Source organism: Diabrotica undecimpunctata, chromosome 3 (genome assembly GCF_040954645.1).
Source record: "Diabrotica undecimpunctata isolate CICGRU chromosome 3, icDiaUnde3, whole genome shotgun sequence".
NCBI lineage: Eukaryota > Metazoa > Arthropoda > Insecta > Coleoptera > Chrysomelidae > Diabrotica > Diabrotica undecimpunctata.
In genome coordinates this window covers 60,932,929-60,956,878 of record NC_092805.1, presented here as the reverse complement: position 1 = coordinate 60,956,878, position 23,950 = coordinate 60,932,929, and the positions used below count along the sequence as shown (strand labels likewise).

The window sequence follows — 23,950 nt, the reverse complement described above, 5'->3', positions numbered from 1 at the left end:
TACATTATTTTCTCAGTAATTTTAAATAGAACATCCTGTATTTTATGACCCTATCGAAAAGTAACATTACCATATTTCAATTTTTATTTAATATTCCCTATGTTTAAATTTATAAGTTTTTGAGATATTCACATTTTTCAAAACGAATTACTAATTAGGTAAAAAATTTTAAGTAAGCCATGAATGGATGTCTAAATCTGACAGTTATCCATAATTGTTTGTTGTTGTATAAACTTACTAACATTACTAAACTAGGTCATTCCTTTATGTCAGCTGAGAGTTTTCACCAGGTGGAACAGTCTTTGTAGCGAATGAAAAAGGTGTAAGACTTCGCTGATTTTGTATCTTGCATTAAGTCAGCTAATTCCGGAATGGTTGATACCAAACAAATGAAACTGGAGAATTTCTTTCATTAGCCTGACAATTCGTCAATTTACAAAATAAAAAGTATTATTCAAAAAATGAGATAAACAACAGCCAGAAAAGTACAGAGGTATATAAACTACAATATATTGCTAATAAATCAGAGGATAAGTTTAGCAGATGAACAATAGGGTTTTCGTAGTGGAAGATCGTGTACAGATGCAATGTTCGTTATAAATCAAATAACTGAGAAATCACTAGAGTGTAATAGATCAGTATTTCTGTGTCTGATTGACCTAAAGAAAGCGTTTGACAGAGTAAGACTCAAAGATGTAATGCATCTTCTGTACAATACAGAAGTCCCCCTAAATATTATAAAACCTATCGAAAATATGTACCAAAACAACAAAATGGAAGTCAGAATAGATGGATAACTTACAGAACCTATAGAAATAGGCAGCGGAATAAGACAAGTGAATTCATTGAGCCCCGTGCTCTTCAATTTGATCATGGATGAAATCATCAAAACCGTTAACAAAGGAAGAGGATACAGAATGGGAAACAAAGAAATCAAAATACTCTGTTACGCAGACGACGCAATATTGATAGCCCAAGACGAAGATAGTCTGCAAAAACTGGTCCACAGATTTAACATAAGAGCAAAAGAATTTAATATGACAATCCCATCTCAGAAAACTAAAACAATAGTAGTCAGCAAAGAACCAACCAGATGTAAAATAGAAATTGATGGCATCAGTATTGAAAAAGTATTGGAAATAAAATACCTGGGAATTACACTGTCCAGCTATGGAGACCTGGACAACGAAGTGAGAGATCAAGTACATAAAGCAAATAGACCGGCAGGATACCTTAATAACCCTATATAGCAAAAAAGACACATTAACACTAGAGATAAAATCAAGAATTTATAAAGCCAATGTAAGACCAATAATGACATATGCGTCAGAAACAAGACCCGACACAGCCACAACGCAAAGGCTGCTGAAAACGGCAGAGATAAGAGATGAGTGTACTGAAAACAATTACAGGAAATACGCTAAGAGATCGAAAGAGAAGTAAAGACATCAGAAGAAAATGTAACGTACAGTGTATAAATGAATGGACACAAAATAGAAAAAAAGAATGGAATAACCAGATAAGCAGAATGGAGGAGACGCGTGTCTACAAAATAGCAAGAGATAAGTCACCAATCGGCAGAAGAAGTATCGGACGACCGCGCAAAAGATGGTGTGACAACCTTCCATAGAGGTATGAAAGCGAGGTATCTTTAATTTATTTTATAAAACAAGTTTTGTTTTCAACGAACAAAAAGAATTTTTTTTTATTTTTAAAGTAACCAAGTCTGGCTTCAAAGAACCTGGATTTCAAAACCAAAATGAATTACAGAAGAAAGGAAGCTAGCGATTTGGCATAATTTGGTTACATTAATACCTGAAAATCGAAGGCAATTTTGGCAGAGCCTTCTTGTCAATGATGCAGCCGTCGCTTTAAGATCGGAGTTTGATGATGTTTAATAAGTGGATTTTGTGTTTTTTTAATAATTAATAGTCTGTTTTGACTAATTATTTGTTGTTCAACAAAATGTAGAATTAAGCCTAATGATGTTATAGGAAAGTTTTTAACTAATAAAGTTAATAAAACGAAATGATTTTTGTTGTTACCGTGCTTTCCGTTAAATAATTATTACACTAAAAAGCAGTAACCTCAAACTAATTGCAGTTACTGCTTTTTATGTAATTCATTCTTACCGGTTGTAATAATATACCGTGCTTAAAAGCAGTATCCGCCATTTTCATTAAAATTTATAAAAATATCTTATAAAAAATCAACTTATGCAATGATATGCAAAAAAACTAAAACACAGTTAAACAATTCCGGAATCCATAAATATTTTCATAGTGGTTCAGCCCTGTTTATCAAAATCTGCATTATCTCGAAACTTACATTTTTGTAGATTAATTTTTTCGTTTTGTCGTGTATAATTCATTTTTCCCTTTTTAATTAAATGTTAAGTAAAACTGATTTGTTTTGATCAGTAAGTTTGTTACATTTTTTTCAAATTTTTGTTTTCAACAGTTTATAATTGGTTCATTTCAGCGAACCACAAGCCGTAGGGAAATATTGTACAGATGATGAGCTGGCTTGAAGTGTTACCGCAAGCGTTACTGTTTTTATAGATGTTAGTCAGTAATTATTAAATATTGAACGTCCGTGTTTATTCAGTTGTTCAATTACTTAAAAAAATATATTTCAAACTTAATTTGATATAAGCAATGATATAATAAAAAACAAGTATTACCAAATTTTACAAACAAATGTGAACCTATACTGCCCAAATTTTTCTTGTTATTAGTAATGCATTAAAAACTCACTTGTTTTTGTACATCCAGAACATTGTAGCAACTCCAAAACCAGTAGAAATGTTTAAGTGAGATTCTGGGACGGGAAGAGTAGCCAAGAAGGCGGGATCGCATCTATTGTCTTGCCAAGTATACAGAGCTGAGACTCTATCTTGTAGAACGTCGTATCTAACGGAAGTATCTTTTTCCACGATGTCCCAGGATTTTCTTTCGTCGTCGTTTTTCCAAAACATTACGCCATGCATTTGTCCGCATATTCCTATTTTTGTCACCTACAGATTTCATTAGAAGAAGAAAATCATCATAAATTACTACTCACTAATAAAAATATAAACGCTAACACCAATAGAGAGTATATCGTCTAAAAAATTTGAATCTATTATACTGATTTTCGAAGTTACAATATTCCTATAGAGTGAATCTAATGATAGATGACCTTGCTATGTTGTTCTAGTAATCGACTACTTAAAAAATATAAAATAAAATAACAGTAAAATACAATAAATGGACGATAGCACTTTTAGTTGTAATTATCCATTTGTGTTATTATTACTTAATTATTCCTTTCAAATTTCATATGTACACAGGACTTATGTACCACTTCCACACAAATATTTGTATGTTCCAACTAAACTAATAAAATTGATTAAAATTAGTTGCAAAGTATCTAACTTTATATTGTAACCGTTTCAAAAGATTTAAAAGAAACTCATTATATATTTCAATAATTTTTTTTTAAATAAAACTTCTAACCCCATCTATCTGTCAAGTACCTACCTGTAGCCGACTCAAGGATTCTTCTGTAATTCCCAAATATATCCGGTAGATGAGCATATTTTTCAACTTGTCACTCACGCCCAATTTCCAGAATCAGGCGCCATGATAGCGCTTCGCTCTTTTCTGTTAAGACCGTCCAACCGTTAAGACGTGTTTCCAAAGTGGGTCTCAATTTCAGAGGTGAGCTAAGCAATCCTTTTCTTGTTCATATTTCAGATAGATATTTATTTTTTTATACCCTTATTGGAGAGGCTATAATGCTGATATTATATTTCTAATACTCGTCGCAAGATAGTATTGCTATGGAGTTATTCCAGATCATGGCCCAGTAGCAGTATCTTTTTATGGAATCCCTAACCCCTCTTATCTAGGATGGTGGTGATTTGATATAGTACGTAGCTGAATCAATGGTTTATTTGGTGACTGATTAAATAAGAAGAGAAACAGAGAAGATTAAGGTTGTACCAATTTTTATTATACCTACTTTCAAGACAACAGAAATGATTATGAACTCAAAAAAAATGAAAATATAGTGAAGTGTTCTAATTTAATTTAAAGGTTTATTTTCTTCATTGTTCCTAGTAGATAAATAACTATATTATTTTCAATGTAAACAAATTTCGAAATTTGGGGTTAATATATATATATATACATTCATTTTCTTTATAACCAATTCTTAATTTAATACGATACAAAGATTTTTTGCTTATGATAATGTTAACATAAAATAATATTTTGGAATCCCTTTGGGATGACGTAACTTTTAATGTTTTCTTTTTGTTCATTACTAAGAAATAATAAAGAATAGTTTTCTTGTAAACTTTCAATAAATCTTAATTTTTTTTTTGCTCTTCCCCTTCGAGGATAAACCAGGGGTGGCGTCCAATAATAAATTATAATTTCATATTATCTAATTGTGCTTGAATTTAAGATACGATATAGTTTCTATATGTTTAAGAAAACCCCGCCCAATTCTCTTCGACAGTGAGCGATTCAGGCCTTGTATATATTAATGTAGCACGGCAGTGTTACAAAATGGCGCCCAACGTGGGGCTTTTGAATATTCCTTTATCTTCAGAGTTTTTTTCAATATTATTAGTTGTTTTGTACCCCCCTGTATATGTGGTTAATTAAGTCTGTATGTTTTGAACCATTTTTTTGGTTAAATTGTGTATTTGTTTTATCCAATTTTTCATTAAATCAACACTGCTACTATTTTAGAATTTTTTGCAAAGTATTTATATGTATTCGTTTTTAATCTTCATAAAATTACGTAGAAATATTCTCGTCGTATTTTAAATTTTTTGAAATACTTAAAACGTATTTGGAATGATGTAACCATTCACTGCTTACATTCCAGACTCGTCTAAAATAAACATTCCATGTTAGAGAAATTTTGTTTATGTCCATAAATTAATTCGTATCTAAACGATGGCTTTCTTTGCAGTTCAGTCTTATTTGTTGATAGAACCATAATAAATATATTCCTCAATGTGTTTATTTTAAATAAACGAAATGGCTCTTAGCGTTTGTTATTTGAAAAATCAATTAAGCGAATTCTATTTATGGTTTAATTTGCAGCAAACAGCTGGGAATTATATCTATATACAGGCTGTCCCTACGTAATTTTAAAATGTGTTATCTGGTTTCGTGCAGAATAATTACGCGAAATATTCTTTTTTCGATGATATGAAGTTGAGCTCTTTAACTTAGGATGTTTTTAATTAGTCTGTTATCTGTTAAATTTTCTTTTTAATTTGTTTTTCGTTTATTTTAAAAATTTATTTTTTCATAGTTTAACTTTTTCGTACTTTGAAAAGAAAATTTTATTTCCTGAAAAGGAAAATGCTTTCTATATTTTGCAGTCCGTGGTTCTTTTGTTTTGCAAGTATAAGGAAATAATGATATAACTTCGTTTCTCTCTGCCTAAGGCGTCTTTGTTGAGAATATAGAGCGGAAATATTGTTATTCTCCTTCTGTTATGTTAATTTTATGTCTTTGTGTGGTCAGATGTAGTAGAAGTATGTTTTTGGTACTGGAACTTATTGTTATTTGTGGTTTTACCTTTTTCTTTTCTCGAGATGTCCTGTAGGACGTACAGGCACGTGACCTGTATTATTGTATCTTGAGTTATTTGTGTTGATGTCAGACTACTGGTATATCCAGCAGCTTTCTTTTTTTTTGTCGTTGACATTTTTGCGGTCTTCTAATAGTTTATTAGACCACATATATCTTTTGCTTTGAGACTTTTTGGCTAAGGCTCAAAAGCTTTCATTTATTATCTTGTGTTCATGATATGGTACAAGTGAAGGTTGGAGTAGTTTACTGTTGTCTATTGTGACTCTTTGTATAAACAGAGGTGAAACAACCCGCTGCCGCCTATTGTGAATTTATCTTTTATCTTTATGTCGACGTTAAGACCACGTTTGTTTATCAATTGAAATAGTTCTGGTACTACCGTTAAATGACCCACTGAGAATTAAAAGTTTATATTATTTTGACTCTATTGGAGTTCTGCTAAAGAATGGTAAACATTTCTTTGTGATTTGTATGACGACCATATTGGATTCAATTAGGTGTCAAAAATGTTTTACTGTTCAACTTTTTTATTGTTGTGGTGTTACATCCAACATCATGATTTTTTTATTATTGACGATGGACTGTAATATTTTTCTATTTCTTTGGAAGATTGTAATGATTCTTCCGTTCCTTTTAAGTCTTATCGTAAGTTTTTGTTTCGTGGAAGACTCTTACGTTTTTTTTTGTTTCTTTTGGAAATATCAGTTTTAGATTGAACTGTTTGTGTAGCGATTGTGGCTTGTATGCCATATACCCATTTTCTTCCTTCTTCTCCAAGATTGTGTATTAACGGTTTGGATTTATTTTCTTCTTTTGTCCTTTTGGGAGTCTCCTTGTTGGAAATTTTCCGCTGTGATCAATCCTAGAGGATATTCTTATGGAACTATTGGCCATCCTGTCTTTCTTCTTTTGCGTTGGTTTAATTTTCAACCAGTGGTTGGAAATTCATTCATTACTTGACTGTCATAGTCAACTTTATTATTGTTTGATGCTATTTAGGTTGTCTACCTAGTGGATAACCATAGCGAAACTTGTTTAAGCTGTGTTGTTGGCCACCCGCCTTTGTTGAGCTGGAAGCATTCCTCTTTTCGCTCCCAGAAACTCTAACACTGGTCTGTTCCACACTTTTGGTTAGGTTAGAGCCATATTTATAGAAATCTGCCATTGGTCGTTGTGCCTAATAGCCAACGAACTGTACCTGATGTCGATTCATTAAATCGAGCATCCAGTTTAATTTTGTATGTAAATATGTCGTGATTTTTGTTTATTTTTTTTTTGTTTTATTTAGACCTAAAACTTATCTAAGTCAGTGTTTCATCGGATAATTCAGATTTGTCTGAAACCGAATAAATCGGTTTTCTTAAAATTTTAATACCTTTCTTCTAAAATGTTCAGTCCATTCTTAATTTTTAATTTTTTAGATGATTCCCTTTACGCCTTTGCGTACTTAATCTTTGCTACCTTCTCCAGCGACTATTCAACCCCTCCGTGGCCCGTGTACAGGAAGAGTTGCGCTAACGCGAACTTTATCCTGGAGAGGACTCGTTTCCTTTCCAAATTTTTTTTTTGGCGTGGGGTCAGTACAGCACTGATACCCTAGTACTTAGTACATTGAATACCACTTTGCTTCGGCAAATCTGTCCCCTAGTGCTTCTTTCCCTTCAGGAAGTTGACACGTTTCATTTTTTTTTTAGCTGTCTCGACAACCCTTGTTTTATGTCGGTGGTGTTGACTATTAGTCAGGGAGCATCCTGCTATAGTCAAGTGGATTAGTGGACCTATCCCTATTCCGATTAATAATTTTGTGTATCTCAGATGTTGTCGCAAAGAGACGAGCCTCTGGAAGTAGTGTAGGAGACTCCGCACGTCGATCTCCAGAGCAACTCAGTTTGGCTCGCACCTCAGTTCGTTGAACTGTTTTACTTTTTATTATTATAATATTGATCATTTATTGTGTTCAATATGTCTATATATATATATATATATATATATATATATATATATATATATATATATATATATATATATATATATATATATATATATATATATATATATATATATATATATGTATATATGTCGTATTTCTTTTCGACATAAATTTTATTTTTATCTTATCTTATTCTACTTCGGTATTATTCTCTCTCTAGTTTGTATTGATCGAGATCTTGAGTTTGTGCTACCCCGACCAAGAACCTATATTGATTTTAAGGGTGTTTGCAACTTAATCTCATTTTATTTTTAGAATGCCTTGGTAGAATGTGATATTTTTATGCTTATGTTAGTTTATATTACAATAAATTGTACATACCTTTAGTTGTCTTCAAGTGGATACAAAATTCAATTTATCTTATTTTACGGATTTATAAATCCAAGTAATTTTTTTTGGTATCTATACCAAAGATATCAAGATTCCTCTGTCTAGTTACAAATGATAGTTCGTTATAGTATCTGTTCATTTGCCTAAGTTTTACTCTTAGTGTGCAGACCTTCGAATTTCGACTCTCTATTCAAAACCCCCCAAAATAATATTTGAAAAGATTATTGCTGTCTAACATCCTATATTCTGAATGGCCAGACACTGAGGAAGGCTAGGGATGAAGTAAGCGGATTCCCGCTAGTTGACTCGTCGGAATGATAAGCCATTCATAATTTTATTTCAGTAATAAATCTAGAATAACAGCCTCCCGCGTCAGGAAACTTTTTTAGTTCTCCAATACTTGTTTAGTTATGTAATCTAGAATTATTTAGACCCTACCCGAAGTTAACCCTACCCGAAGTTGACCTACCGATGTTGTCCCTATTATAGGCGGATGATACACGTTAGTTATCACAAATTCTAGTTGTCATACTAATAACTAAACATCAGCCTTTTTTTTGTTTCTAAATATAGATGTGTCTTACAGAAATTCTGATGTCCCTTTCCCAGTAAACTTATTAAGGCTTGTCTTTGTAGAACTTTAATGTACCAAATTTTGAACTATTAGTAACTCTTTCCTTTTCTTTGCGTATTTCTAAATGTGTCTATAATGACGCGCTGCGTTATTACCTTATGTTATTCGTGGATTAAGTCATAGATGAAAGACTCTATGCTTCCGAACAAACGATGACACATTTGTATTTTGTATCTTATGGCGTTAATGATACGATTGTATTATTATTCTTATGTTATTCGTGGATTAAGTCATAGATGAAAGACTCTACGCTTCCGAGCAAACGATAACATTTTTTTTGTGTTTTATTGTGTTAGGTCTCATAACGACTACGCAGTAAATTATCTGTTTTGTATCTTGGTGACAACACTAGTATGTTTTGCTTTATATTACTTATGAAATTTCAAATGGTAATATCTTAATTATATTATTTCAATTGAATGCGAGCATTTGGTCTCAAATAATGATTTGTAGATATGTTTTGTTTTATTCTGCTTTGTTTATGATATTGGTTATAGGTGAAATACCCTATGCATTTTGAGAGTGAGCATGCAATTTTTTTGTTTACATTTTTATAGTTGAGTCATTTCTATGCGTTCTGTTTCGCTTTGTTCTGAAATCTTTGAGTTGTTCCCACGTGAGTTGTGAAAGAAGGATTCTGTGAGTCCAGATTGTAGCTACATTTGTCCATTCTGTTTGTCTTACCTCTCCGTATATCTATTCCCACTTTTGAAAAGGTTAGTATGGTGTGCCACCATGCCTAGTCCGATTCCACGCTGGTACCCAGTTGAAATCGTGGGGAGGGCTGTGTAACCGTTTCAAAAGATTTAAAAGAAACTCATTATATATTTCAATAATTTTTTTTTAAATAAAACTTCTAACCCCATCTATCTGTCAAGTACCTACCTGTAGCCGACTCAAGGATTCTTCTGTAATTCCCAAATATATCCGGTAGATGAGCATATTTTTCAACTTGTCACTCACGCCCAATTTCCAGAATCAGGCGCCATGATAGCGCTTCGCTCTTTTCTGTTAAGACCGTCCAACCGTTAAGACGTGTTTCCAAAGTGGGTCTCAATTTCAGAGGTGAGCTAAGCAATCCTTTTCTTGTTCATATTTCAGATAGATATTTATTTTTTTAGACCCTTATTGGATAGTACGTAGCTGAATCAATGGTTTATTTGGTGACTGATTAAATAAGAAGAGAAACAGAGAAGATTAAGGTTGTACCAATTTTTATTATACCTACTTTCAAGACAACAGAAATGATTATGAACTCAAAAAAAATGAAAATATAGTGAAGTGTTCTAATTTAATTTAAAGGTTTATTTTCTTCATTGTTCCTAGTAGATAAATAACTATATTATTTTCAATGTAAACAAATTTCGAAATTTGGGGTTAATATATATATATATACATTCATTTTCTTTATAACCAATTCTTAATTTAATACGATACAAAGATTTTTTGCTTATGATAATGTTAACATAAAATAATATTTTGGAATCCCTTTGGGATGACGTAACTTTTAATGTTTTCTTTTTGTTCATTACTAAGAAATAATAAAGAATAGTTTTCTTGTAAACTTTCAATAAATCTTAATTTTTTTTTTGCTCTTCCCCTTCGAGGATAAACCAGGGGTGGCGTCCAATAATAAATTATAATTTCATATTATCTAATTGTGCTTGAATTTAAGATACGATATAGTTTCTATATGTTTAAGAAAACCCCGCCCAATTCTCTTCGACAGTGAGCGATTCAGGCCTTGTATATATTAATGTAGCACGGCAGTGTTACAAAATGGCGCCCAACGTGGGGCTTTTGAATATTCCTTTATCTTCAGAGTTTTTTTCAATATTATTAGTTGTTTTGTACCCCCCTGTATATGTGGTTAATTAAGTCTGTATGTTTTGAACCATTTTTTTGGTTAAATTGTGTATTTGTTTTATCCAATTTTTCATTAAATCAACACTGCTACTATTTTAGAATTTTTTGCAAAGTATTTATATGTATTCGTTTTTAATCTTCATAAAATTACGTAGAAATATTCTCGTCGTATTTTAAATTTTTTGAAATACTTAAAACGTATTTGGAATGATGTAACCATTCACTGCTTACATTCCAGACTCGTCTAAAATAAACATTCCATGTTAGAGAAATTTTGTTTATGTCCATAAATTAATTCGTATCTAAACGATGGCTTTCTTTGCAGTTCAGTCTTATTTGTTGATAGAACCATAATAAATATATTCCTCAATGTGTTTATTTTAAATAAACGAAATGGCTCTTAGCGTTTGTTATTTGAAAAATCAATTAAGCGAATTCTATTTATGGTTTAATTTGCAGCAAACAGCTGGGAATTATATCTATATACAGGCTGTCCCTACGTAATTTTAAAATGTGTTATCTGGTTTCGTGCAGAATAATTACGCGAAATATTCTTTTTTCGATGATATGAAGTTGAGCTCTTTAACTTAGGATGTTTTTAATTAGTCTGTTATCTGTTAAATTTTCTTTTTAATTTGTTTTTCGTTTATTTTAAAAATTTATTTTTTCATAGTTTAACTTTTTCGTACTTTGAAAAGAAAATTTTATTTCCTGAAAAGGAAAATGCTTTCTATATTTTGCAGTCCGTGGTTCTTTTGTTTTGCAAGTATAAGGAAATAATGATATAACTTCGTTTCTCTCTGCCTAAGGCGTCTTTGTTGAGAATATAGAGCGGAAATATTGTTATTCTCCTTCTGTTATGTTAATTTTATGTCTTTGTGTGGTCAGATGTAGTAGAAGTATGTTTTTGGTACTGGAACTTATTGTTATTTGTGGTTTTACCTTTTTCTTTTCTCGAGATGTCCTGTAGGACGTACAGGCACGTGACCTGTATTATTGTATCTTGAGTTATTTGTGTTGATGTCAGACTACTGGTATATCCAGCAGCTTTCTTTTTTTTTGTCGTTGACATTTTTGCGGTCTTCTAATAGTTTATTAGACCACATATATCTTTTGCTTTGAGACTTTTTGGCTAAGGCTCAAAAGCTTTCATTTATTATCTTGTGTTCATGATATGGTACAAGTGAAGGTTGGAGTAGTTTACTGTTGTCTATTGTGACTCTTTGTATAAACAGAGGTGAAACAACCCGCTGCCGCCTATTGTGAATTTATCTTTTATCTTTATGTCGACGTTAAGACCACGTTTGTTTATCAATTGAAATAGTTCTGGTACTACCGTTAAATGACCCACTGAGAATTAAAAGTTTATATTATTTTGACTCTATTGGAGTTCTGCTAAAGAATGGTAAACATTTCTTTGTGATTTGTATGACGACCATATTGGATTCAATTAGGTGTCAAAAATGTTTTACTGTTCAACTTTTTTATTGTTGTGGTGTTACATCCAACATCATGATTTTTTTATTATTGACGATGGACTGTAATATTTTTCTATTTCTTTGGAAGATTGTAATGATTCTTCCGTTCCTTTTAAGTCTTATCGTAAGTTTTTGTTTCGTGGAAGACTCTTACGTTTTTTTTTGTTTCTTTTGGAAATATCAGTTTTAGATTGAACTGTTTGTGTAGCGATTGTGGCTTGTATGCCATATACCCATTTTCTTCCTTCTTCTCCAAGATTGTGTATTAACGGTTTGGATTTATTTTCTTCTTTTGTCCTTTTGGGAGTCTCCTTGTTGGAAATTTTCCGCTGTGATCAATCCTAGAGGATATTCTTATGGAACTATTGGCCATCCTGTCTTTCTTCTTTTGCGTTGGTTTAATTTTCAACCAGTGGTTGGAAATTCATTCATTACTTGACTGTCATAGTCAACTTTATTATTGTTTGATGCTATTTAGGTTGTCTACCTAGTGGATAACCATAGCGAAACTTGTTTAAGCTGTGTTGTTGGCCACCCGCCTTTGTTGAGCTGGAAGCATTCCTCTTTTCGCTCCCAGAAACTCTAACACTGGTCTGTTCCACACTTTTGGTTAGGTTAGAGCCATATTTATAGAAATCTGCCATTGGTCGTTGTGCCTAATAGCCAACGAACTGTACCTGATGTCGATTCATTAAATCGAGCATCCAGTTTAATTTTGTATGTAAATATGTCGTGATTTTTGTTTATTTTTTTTTGTTTTATTTAGACCTAAAACTTATCTAAGTCAGTGTTTCATCGGATAATTCAGATTTGTCTGAAACCGAATAAATCGGTTTTCTTAAAATTTTAATACCTTTCTTCTAAAATGTTCAGTCCATTCTTAATTTTTAATTTTTTAGATGATTCCCTTTACGCCTTTGCGTACTTAATCTTTGCTACCTTCTCCAGCGACTATTCAACCCCTCCGTGGCCCGTGTACAGGAAGAGTTGCGCTAACGCGAACTTTATCCTGGAGAGGACTCGTTTCCTTTCCAAATTTTTTTTTTGGCGTGGGGTCAGTACAGCACTGATACCCTAGTACTTAGTACATTGAATACCACTTTGCTTCGGCAAATCTGTCCCCTAGTGCTTCTTTCCCTTCAGGAAGTTGACACGTTTCATTTTTTTTTTAGCTGTCTCGACAACCCTTGTTTTATGTCGGTGGTGTTGACTATTAGTCAGGGAGCATCCTGCTATAGTCAAGTGGATTAGTGGACCTATCCCTATTCCGATTAATAATTTTGTGTATCTCAGATGTTGTCGCAAAGAGACGAGCCTCTGGAAGTAGTGTAGGAGACTCCGCACGTCGATCTCCAGAGCAACTCAGTTTGGCTCGCACCTCAGTTCGTTGAACTGTTTTACTTTTTATTATTATAATATTGATCATTTATTGTGTTCAATATGTCTATATATATATATATATATATATGTATATATGTCGTATTTCTTTTCGACATAAATTTTATTTTTATCTTATCTTATTCTACTTCGGTATTATTCTCTCTCTAGTTTGTATTGATCGAGATCTTGAGTTTGTGCTACCCCGACCAAGAACCTATATTGATTTTAAGGGTGTTTGCAACTTAATCTCATTTTATTTTTAGAATGCCTTGGTAGAATGTGATATTTTTATGCTTATGTTAGTTTATATTACAATAAATTGTACATACCTTTAGTTGTCTTCAAGTGGATACAAAATTCAATTTATCTTATTTTACGGATTTATAAATCCAAGTAATTTTTTTTGGTATCTATACCAAAGATATCAAGATTCCTCTGTCTAGTTACAAATGATAGTTCGTTATAGTATCTGTTCATTTGCCTAAGTTTTACTCTTAGTGTGCAGACCTTCGAATTTCGACTCTCTATTCAAAACCCCCCAAAATAATGTTTGAAAAGATTATTGCTGTCTAACATCCTATATTCTGAATGGCCAGACACTGAGGAAGGCTAGGGATGAAGTAAGCGGATTCCCGCTAGTTGACTCGTCGGAATGATAAGCCATTCATAATTTTATTTCAGTAATAAATCTAGAATAACAGCCTCCCGCGTCAGGAAACTTTTTTAGTTCTCCAATACTTGTTTAGTTATGTAATCTAGAATTATTTAGACCCTACCCGAAGTTAACCCTACCCGAAGTTGACCTACCGATGTTGTCCCTATTATAGGCGGATGATACACGTTAGTTATCACAAATTCTAGTTGTCATACTAATAACTAAACATCAGCCTTTTTTTTGTTTCTAAATATAGATGTGTCTTACAGAAATTCTGATGTCCCTTTCCCAGTAAACTTATTAAGGCTTGTCTTTGTAGAACTTTAATGTACCAAATTTTGAACTATTAGTAACTCTTTCCTTTTCTTTGCGTATTTCTAAATGTGTCTATAATGACGCGCTGCGTTATTACCTTATGTTATTCGTGGATTAAGTCATAGATGAAAGACTCTATGCTTCCGAACAAACGATGACACATTTGTATTTTGTATCTTATGGCGTTAATGATACGATTGTATTATTATTCTTATGTTATTCGTGGATTAAGTCATAGATGAAAGACTCTACGCTTCCGAGCAAACGATAACATTTTTTTTGTGTTTTATTGTGTTAGGTCTCATAACGACTACGCAGTAAATTATCTGTTTTGTATCTTGGTGACAACACTAGTATGTTTTGCTTTATATTACTTATGAAATTTCAAATGGTAATATCTTAATTATATTATTTCAATTGAATGCGAGCATTTGGTCTCAAATAATGATTTGTAGATATGTTTTGTTTTATTCTGCTTTGTTCATGATATTGGTTATAGGTGAAATACCCTATGCATTTTGAGAGTGAGCATGCAATTTTTTTGTTTACATTTTTATAGTTGAGTCATTTCTATGCGTTCTGTTTCGCTTTGTTCTGAAATCTTTGAGTTGTTCCCACGTGAGTTGTGAAAGAAGGATTCTGTGAGTCCAGATTGTAGCTACATTTGTCCATTCTGTTTGTCTTACCTCTCCGTATATCTATTCCCACTTTTGAAAAGGTTAGTATGGTGTGCCACCATGCCTAGTCCGATTCCACGCTGGTACCCAGTTGAAATCGTGGGGAGGGCTGTGTAACCGTTTCAAAAGATTTAAAAGAAACTCATTATATATTTCAATAATTTTTTTTTTAAATAAAACTTCTAACCCCATCTATCTGTCAAGTACCTACCTGTAGCCGACTCAAGGATTCTTCTGTAATTCCCAAATATATCCGGTAGATGAGCATATTTTTCAACTTGTCACTCACGCCCAATTTCCAGAATCAGGCGCCATGATAGCGCTTCGCTCTTTTCTGTTAAGACCGTCCAACCGTTAAGACGTATTTCCAAAGTGGGTCTCAATTTCAGAGGTGAGCTAAGCAATCCTTTTCTTGTTCATATTTCAGATAGATATTTATTTTTTTAGACCCTTATTGGAGAGGCTATAATGCTGATATTATATTTCTAATACTCGTCGCAAGATAGTATTGCTATGGAGTTATTCCAGATCATGGCCCAGTAGCAGTATCTTTTTATGGAATCCCTAACCCCTCTTATCTAGGATGGTGGTGATTTGATATAGTACGTAGCTGAATCAATGGTTTATTTGGTGACTGATTAAATAAGAAGAGAAACAGAGCAGATTAAGGTTGTACCAATTTTTATTATACCTACTTTCAAGACAACAGAAATGATTATGAACTCAAAAAAAATGAAAATATAGTGAAGTGTTCTAATTTAATTTAAAGGTTTATTTTCTTCAGGGCCTGTGTAGCGCAAGCGGTAGGATGCTTGCCTCGCATGCCGGTGGTCCGGAGTTCGAATCCTACCGCCGGCAAGAACAACTAGACATTTTTAAAAATGTCTATAGGCCCCAGGTCGACTCAGCCTGAATAAAATGAGTACCTTGGGTAAAACCAGGGGTAATAATAGGCGGTTGAAGCGTAGCACTGGCCATGTTACCTTCCTTGTATACCGTAGGCCCTAGATATAGCAGACTACCCTGCTATACTCCCAAAGCCGCGAAGCGGTATAAAACGGGAGACTATTATTATTATTTTCTTCATTGTTCCTAGTTGATAAATAACTATATTATTTTCAATGTAAACAAATTTCGAAATTTGGGGTTAATATATATATACATTCATTTTCTTTATAACCAATTCTTAATTTAATACGATACAAAGATTTTTTGCTTATGATAATGTTAACATAAAATAATATTTTGGAATCCCTTTGGGATGACGTAACTTTTAATGTTTTCTTTTTGTTCATTACTAAGAAATAATAAAGAATAGTTTTCTTGTAAACTTTCAATAAATCTTAATTTTTTTTTGCTCTTCCCCTTCGAGGATAAACCAGGGGTGGCGTCCAATAATAAATTATAATTTCATATTATCTAATTGTGCTTGAATTTAAGATACGATATAGTTTCTATATGTTTAAGAAAACCCCGCCCAATTCTCTTCGACAGTGAGCGACTCAGGACTTGTATATATTAATGTAGCACGGCAGTGTTACAATATATAGTTGAGAAGAAATATTTGAAGGAATATTAAGAGATCATTAATGCAGTGTTTGACCAAATCTAGTATTTAAAACTAAATATTTGTAATAAAATTGTGTGCTTTTAGGCTCTTAGGCTCTTTGTACTGCTCACATATTTCGTAGTTGGTTCTTCTTCTCACTCCTTCACTCCATCCTTCACTCCATCCTTCCTCACTCTTTATACCTCCCAAAACGCTCCGTTTTTTTTTTTCGTACTCGTCTGTCTAGACGCCTCTCTTCAACTGTATTGAGTACCCACGTCTCGCATGCATATGTAGTATTTTTTCTTACGTATATATATATATATATATATATATATATATATATATATATATATACACTCGCGATCATAAAATCCGGGTCATCTTGAAAATCGCCGTTATTTCATTTTTAACGAGCTTTATCGTAAATAATAACACAAATACAAACTAATGCATGTTTCTGAGAATTGTTGTAGCCTTGGTGGTTTCCTTTGTAACAAAGAATTCCAATAATGCCGATTTCGCGGAAAACTATACACTTCCCAAAATGAACGGTACCTGTAACTGCCGCTTGTTTTAAATGTCTCATTTATGCTTCGACTTTCTGTTCAAACGCAACAAACAAAGGTTTATTATTGCCACCATTAGTGTGTATTAGTGCCATTATTAGTGTTTATTATTGTTTATTTTTTGCCAAAAATGCCTTTGACTGTTGTTGAAACGGCACGCATTGTTGCGCTTGTGGAAGACGGTCATACTCATCGGCAAGTCGCAATAACTGTTGGCGTAAGCCTTTCTACGGTTCAACGAGTGCTTCAACGCTTTCAGGAGACGGGTTTGCTAACCAGACGACCTGGATCTGGACGAAGAATAACGACCACGGCACGAGATGACCGTTTCCTTATGTTTCAGGCTTAACGAAACCGGACCTCAACTGCGGTTATGCATCGAAATCGTCTACAGGAAGTACGAAATTGCAATGTTGGCGTTGCAACAGTCAGGAGAAGACCTTGTTCTTCTGGACTATCTTCTCGGGTAATGGCTATAGGACCGCCACTTCGCCGGGCGCATCGAGTTGCACGACTAGCTTTTGCTCGACAATACGCGCATTGGGGAATTAATGATTGGAGCAAAGTGTTATTCTCAGATGAATCCCGTTTCTGCCTAACTGGATCCAATGGACTTGTAAGAGTTTGGAGAAGAACCGGTGAACGATTTGCACAAGGTTGCATTGCTCCAAGAATGTGATTTGGTGGAGGCTCGGTCATGGCTTGGGGAGGTGTATCTTCCGACTTCCGCACAGAATTACCCTTCATCGAAAATGGGTCCTTAACTGCACGAAAGTATATTACGGAGATTCTGGAAGAACATGTTATGCCCACCATGGCAGGACTTGGAGAAGACGCCGTTTTTATGCAGGACAACGCGCGACCGCACGTTGCCAGGATCAGTATGCAATACTTAGACGCGGTTGGAATTACGAGGTTACCCCGGCCAGCTAGGTCTCCGGACCTGAATCCCATCGAACATCTCTGGGACGATTTGAAAAAACGTATTCAAACCCATACACCACCTCCTAACAACGCACAGGACCTTAAGGATCTGTTAGTGAGAGAGTGGAATAACATACCACAACATGTAATCCGGAGAAAAATTGAGAGTATGCCCCGTCGTCTGCAAGAGGTTATTAGAGCAAGGGGAGGCAATACATGATATTAGTCATTGAAATTCCACTGTTTTACCACGTTCTGTATTTTTATCATTTTTTTTTCGTATGTCTGTTTTATCAACAATTTGGTTTGTTTTCTGCTTTTTAAATAAAAACAATAAAAAACCTTTTTTTTTCTTTCAAAATAAACATTGATGACAAATAAAAAATACATTAGCCTAAAAAAAGGTTATTACTGTACCAGATGCAAAAATATTCAATAAACTTGAAATTTTCAAGGTGACCCGGATTTTATGATCGCGAGTGTATATATGTATATAACCGTATATCTGGACCTGAGTATTAAAAGAGCAAATCTAAAATCGTCTACGGCAGCGGTGCTCAAAGAGTCGATCGCCAAAGTTTTTGTAGTCGATCGCGATTCACGGAGAAAATACTCTTCACCCGAAAGTTGCGATAATGCTCATTTGGCATATCAGCATTCACAGATAAATTATGAAATGGGAGTGTGCTGTATCAGCATTGTATTGCTGTTAGTCAAGCATTAATCATTCATTACTAAGTTATTACTAGTAAAACATTTTAGTAATATATTATTTACATTAATATTTGAAACTCGATATAAGTGCCGCGAAAAAGAGCAAAACATATCATTTAATAATGCGTGGGAAGAAGAATTCCAGATAAGTGTGTTTGTCGGTCTTCCGTTGCTCTGTCCAAACGCGGAAATTTAGAACGGCATTATAAAACTTTGCATAAAAACTATGAAAATGATTTTCCGGAAAACAGTTTGTTTAGAAAACGAAAAGTACAAGATTTAAGAAGTAGTTTGAAGATGGAACAATCAATGTTCACTAGGCCTGTTAAACAATCAGTAGCTGCAACAATTGCAGTCGTCGTTTAAAATTTCTTATATATTGACACAACATAAAAACCATTTGAAGATGGAGAGGTAGTGAAGCAAGCATTCATTGAGGCTGCGAATGTGTTATTTCAGGACTTCAAAAATAAAACAGATATTATGTCTGCCATCAAAGACGTCCAGTTATCACGTACAATGGTTACTAGACGTATCGAAATCATGGGCAAAAATTTGGAAAGCCAAGTTAAAAGTGATATTATGAAGTGTATGTACTTTTCTTTGCAATTTGACGAGTTGACGAGGATATGACTGATACCGCCCAGTTGTGTATTTTCATTCGGATGGTATTTTCTGACATGTTGACTAAAGAACTGTTAACAATGCTGCCTCTGAAAGAAAAAGCTCGCGGCGAAGGTATATACAACGTTTTTATAAATTTTGTGAAACAATACGAGCTACCGATTTACAAACTCGTGTGTATTTGTGGATTTGTTGCATTATGTAGAGCTAACGATGACTTTCCATCGTTTTTTCATTTCATTGCATCATTCACCAGCAGGTTTTGTGTTCCAAAATTTTAAATATGGACGACATCGTGAATATGACAACAAAAATTGCGAATTCATTCAGAGCGCAAAGCTTGCAAGGCCGCCTTTTTAAAGCGCAATTGGAAGCTAGCGACTCTCTGGAACACACTGATTTACTTCTGCATACAGATGTGAGGTGGTTGAGGCATGGAAAATTTTTAAATAGGTTCTAGGAGCTACTTCCCAAAATAATTTATTTTTTACAAGAACGAGGAGACGACACTCATCTACTTCAAAACGAAAAATGGCTCCGTGATCTGGCTTTCCTAACAGATTTAACAAATCATTTGAACCTCCTAATAATTAATTAATTAAATAATTCATTAATTTTGAACTACAAGGTAAAAATAAAACAATTATCGATGATATGACGAGCGCAATACATTCTTTTGTCAACAAATTGAAATTATTGATTAAGCAAATTAGCAGAAAGGATTTAAACAACTTTACATCGTTGAAAAAAGCCGCTCATTTGAGTTATGTTTATTACGAGACGGCGCTGCAATCACTTCATAGCGAGTTTGAAAGACGCTTCGCTGATTTTAAAAAACTGACAGATATTGTAACATTCATGTCCAATCCATTTTCTTGTCAAGACGTGGAAAAAATAGCCACTGAAATATCCGTTGCATTCAATATGGAGATCATTTTCGTCCAAAATAAGGTATTGAAAATAATTTCGGATATACACCTTAAATCCAGAGCGACCGATACGAAATTTTGGTCTTTCCAAAGAGAAATATCCGTCTTTGAGACAAGTAGCTTACAAGTCACCATACTTGTGTGAGTCTGCATTTTCCCAATCGTAATCGGTTAACTGACGAACATCTCTCTTCATGCTTGCGTTTGGCCCTCGGTAATTACGTACCATCATATGAAATTCTTGTGGATGATATGCAGTACCATGCATCAACATCCAAATAAAATTAATATGAAAAACATGACTTTAATTACAACTCTCTGTAGTTACAACTTTTTATCAACTAGAAATGTGCGAAATGTGCAAGTTTTTTATTTTCAAAATTGTTTTTTTTACTACGCTTTGTTTTTAAACCAGGAGGAGTAAACTAAAGAGACAGATTCACACTCAAGAAAGTAACTAGAAAAGTTACCAAATACATCTTTTTTGGTTGATCATATCGACCTTCGACGGTAATCCAAAAATGTTATATTATACTAATACGTCGATAAAGAGTTCTAAAAATAACTGTTTTTTATATACATAAAAGCAGATTAAAAATTTAAAAATTAAAAGAATAACGCAGAAAACACAAAAATCGCCGATATAACTTAATTAACCTATGAAATGCCATTAGTGTTAAAATTTCATAACAGTGGAGTAAACTTGCCTGAGGTTGGACCAATTACAAACAAACATTGTGGCGCGGTAAATTTGAATTACTCCTTCTGGTTTAAAAACCGGGTATAGCAGTCGATCTCCGGACGCTTGCAATTTATGTGGTAGATCCCATGCAGTATAAGTCTGAGCACCACTGGTCTACGGTATGTCTAAGAACTAAAAACTGTGATATCAAGGTCAGTTCCATATATTGTCCGCCTAGGCATTCACTTAAAAAATATATATAACGAGTTCTTGAATACCTTAGGAGAGAGACACATAGTAAAAGGAGACTTTATTGCAAAGAATGCTCATTGGGGCTCTTCACTAACTACCACTAAAGAAAAGGAACTTCTATTGGCTATCAACGAACATAGATGCGAATCAATATCTACTTGCCGAACAACCTGTTGGCCTACAGATAGAAATAAAATTCGTGACCTACTAGATTTCTTCATAATTAAAAATATTTCAGTCAATTAACTAGACATTGATGATTGTTGGAACATGAGCTCGGATCATTCATCCATAGTATTAACTCTAAGCGATACGATCATTAAAATAGATAATATTCCAACATTAACTAATAAACTTACGAATTGTGCACAATATCCAGCAAGCAGCGTGGGAAAACACTCATGTGCTGAAACCTAGGGTAAATGGAAATAAGAATCCAAAGAAAATAAGAAAATTAATAACCGATAAAAGAAAACTAAAAAGAATATGGCAACAAACTAGGTTTCCTGAAGATAAAACAAGATTAAACAATGCGAATCACGAACTCAAAATAGAAATCCAACAACTGAAGAATGAAACAATTGATACATACTTATAAAATTTAACGGATGATAATAGACTGATTATTCTCTATGGAAAGGTACAAAAAAACTCAAAAAACCAATTATCCACACCCCACCCATTAGAGTAGAGGGCGATAGTTGGGCCAGAAGCAATGAAGAAAAAGCACAAACATTTGCTAAACATCTTGAAAACACGTTCAAACCCAATGAAAGCCAAGAAGATGAGCAAAGTTGAGAAGAACCAGTTCGAGTAGAGAAAGTAAGACCAACATCTCCTAAAGAAGTAATGACTGAAATAAAAGAAAATATCAACCCAAAAAAGCTCCAGGCTATGATTTAATCACTGGTGAGGTACTAAAAAACCTACATTGTAAAGCTATTGTTGAAACTTACGAATCTTATTAATGATGTTTTTAGGTTAATGTATGTTCCCAGATTATGGAAAATAGCGGAAGTTATAATTATGGCTAAACCAGGAAAACCTCCCAAAATGAAAATAATTATTGAAACAAAAACTTGATTCCGACACATCAATTTAGCTTCAGAAATAAGCAAGCGAAAACTGATCAAATTAGAGCCGGAGTTCCGCAAGGCAACGTGTTGGGCCCGGTCCTTTATTTGCTATACGCGTGCGATATACCTGTATTAAAACATAATACCATTGCCACCTTTGCTGACGATACTGCCATTTTAGTGGTAGATGACACTATCGAAGAGGCAATAAACAAACTACAAACTGCAGTTAACAAAATACATTTCTGGGCAAAAAAATGGAAAATTAGGCTAAACGAAAATAAATCTGTACACGTTAACTTTACCAATAAAAGATACAAAACATACCAGTTACAATTAATAATAACCAAGTACCATATGCACATACGGCAAAATACCTAGTAATAACATTAGAAGCACAACTACGCTGGAAAGTTCATGTTAAGAAAAAAAAAAGGAAGAACTTTGCATAAGATACAACAAATGTATTGGATGCTTGGAAAAAAGTCCTCTCTATCTATATAAAAGAAGCTTTTAGTTTATAAACAAATATTACGACCTATTTGGACCTATGGTAGCCAACTTTGGGGGTGTGCCAAGAAAAGTAAAATAGAAATATTCCAGAAATTTCAGAATAAAGTATTGAGAAACACTGTGAACGCTCTTTGGTATGTAAGGTACAGCGACCTGCATAAGGACCTGGGTATCGAAACAATGATTAATAAGACGGCTGAAAATCATGAAAAGCGACTCCATAGTCATGTGAATGTTAAAGCAATCCAGCTTTTTGACAACACAAGGCTAACTAGAAGACTGAAGAGGACAAAGCCCTTAGAATAAGTTTAAGTGACAAAGAAAAAAGCAGAGCACAGTGCTTTAGTGCGTGATGCATGTTATCATTAGTGCGGTATTTATGCGGTAAACTCTTGATTTCAAACAATTTGAGTAATTTAGGATAGATTTAAATTGCTTACTGATCATTTATGACCAGATTATAATCGAAAATAAACAGAAAAAAACATTAGGGGAAGACCACGTTCCTTTGTTGATCTGCTTTCTTTGCAAATCGTGATTTCTATTAATAAGCTGTTATCTAATGAGAACCCATCGATCAAACTTCCCCCTTTTACAAATGACTTATACAATAAGTTCTTCTTCTATTTTCGGACTGCAATCCACCAGAACTATCTTTATATCATGTTTCCATTAATAATTCCTAGAATTCCGTTATACTCATTATTCTTCTCTTCGATTGGAGCATGTATATTTAGAATACTTTTGTTTTTCTTTCCTCCTCTTATTCTTAAGAGCCAAGTTATGCTACTTATGGGCATAACATGTATAATCTGTTCCTTTTGCTGCTGCACAACGAAGATTTCAGTTGCCAATTTTCTATTATTTCCACTACTTTGGAAAAATATTACATACTTCATTTCACATATCCCATTTCCCTTGCAGTTTAGTCTCTTGCGGAGTCATCACTTCGATATTGTACATTTTTTATTTCTGAATGGCACTCTCTGTGTTGGTTCCTCTCACGTTCTATGTGACCATTTGTATTCCCACTCCGTCACAGTTACTTACTCGTTTGCCTGTATTCGTTTCCGTTTCCTTTGCAATAGTTATTTTTTTCTCTGTTTCTGATTTCTTTAGTAGTTTTTTAATTTTTCTAAGGATATTGTATCTTTGTTCCAAATCCATTTTTCCGCTCAAATTGTTATTTTGGC

At 33.6% G+C, this 23,950-nt stretch overlaps 1 protein-coding gene across 2 annotated transcripts in view; it reads right to left on the bottom strand.

Annotated features, from left to right (window-relative positions):
- The window catches only part of LOC140436849 (sedoheptulokinase-like), an 83,945-nt gene that overhangs the window by 43,418 nt on the left and 16,577 nt on the right, over window positions 1–23,950 (bottom strand). For both annotated transcript variants that reach the window (XM_072525988.1, XM_072525989.1), the window contains exon 3: window positions 2,757–3,016. In XM_072525988.1, coding sequence (XP_072382089.1) covers window positions 2,757–3,016 — 260 coding nt within the window. The remainder of the gene's footprint in view (window positions 1–2,756; window positions 3,017–23,950) is intronic.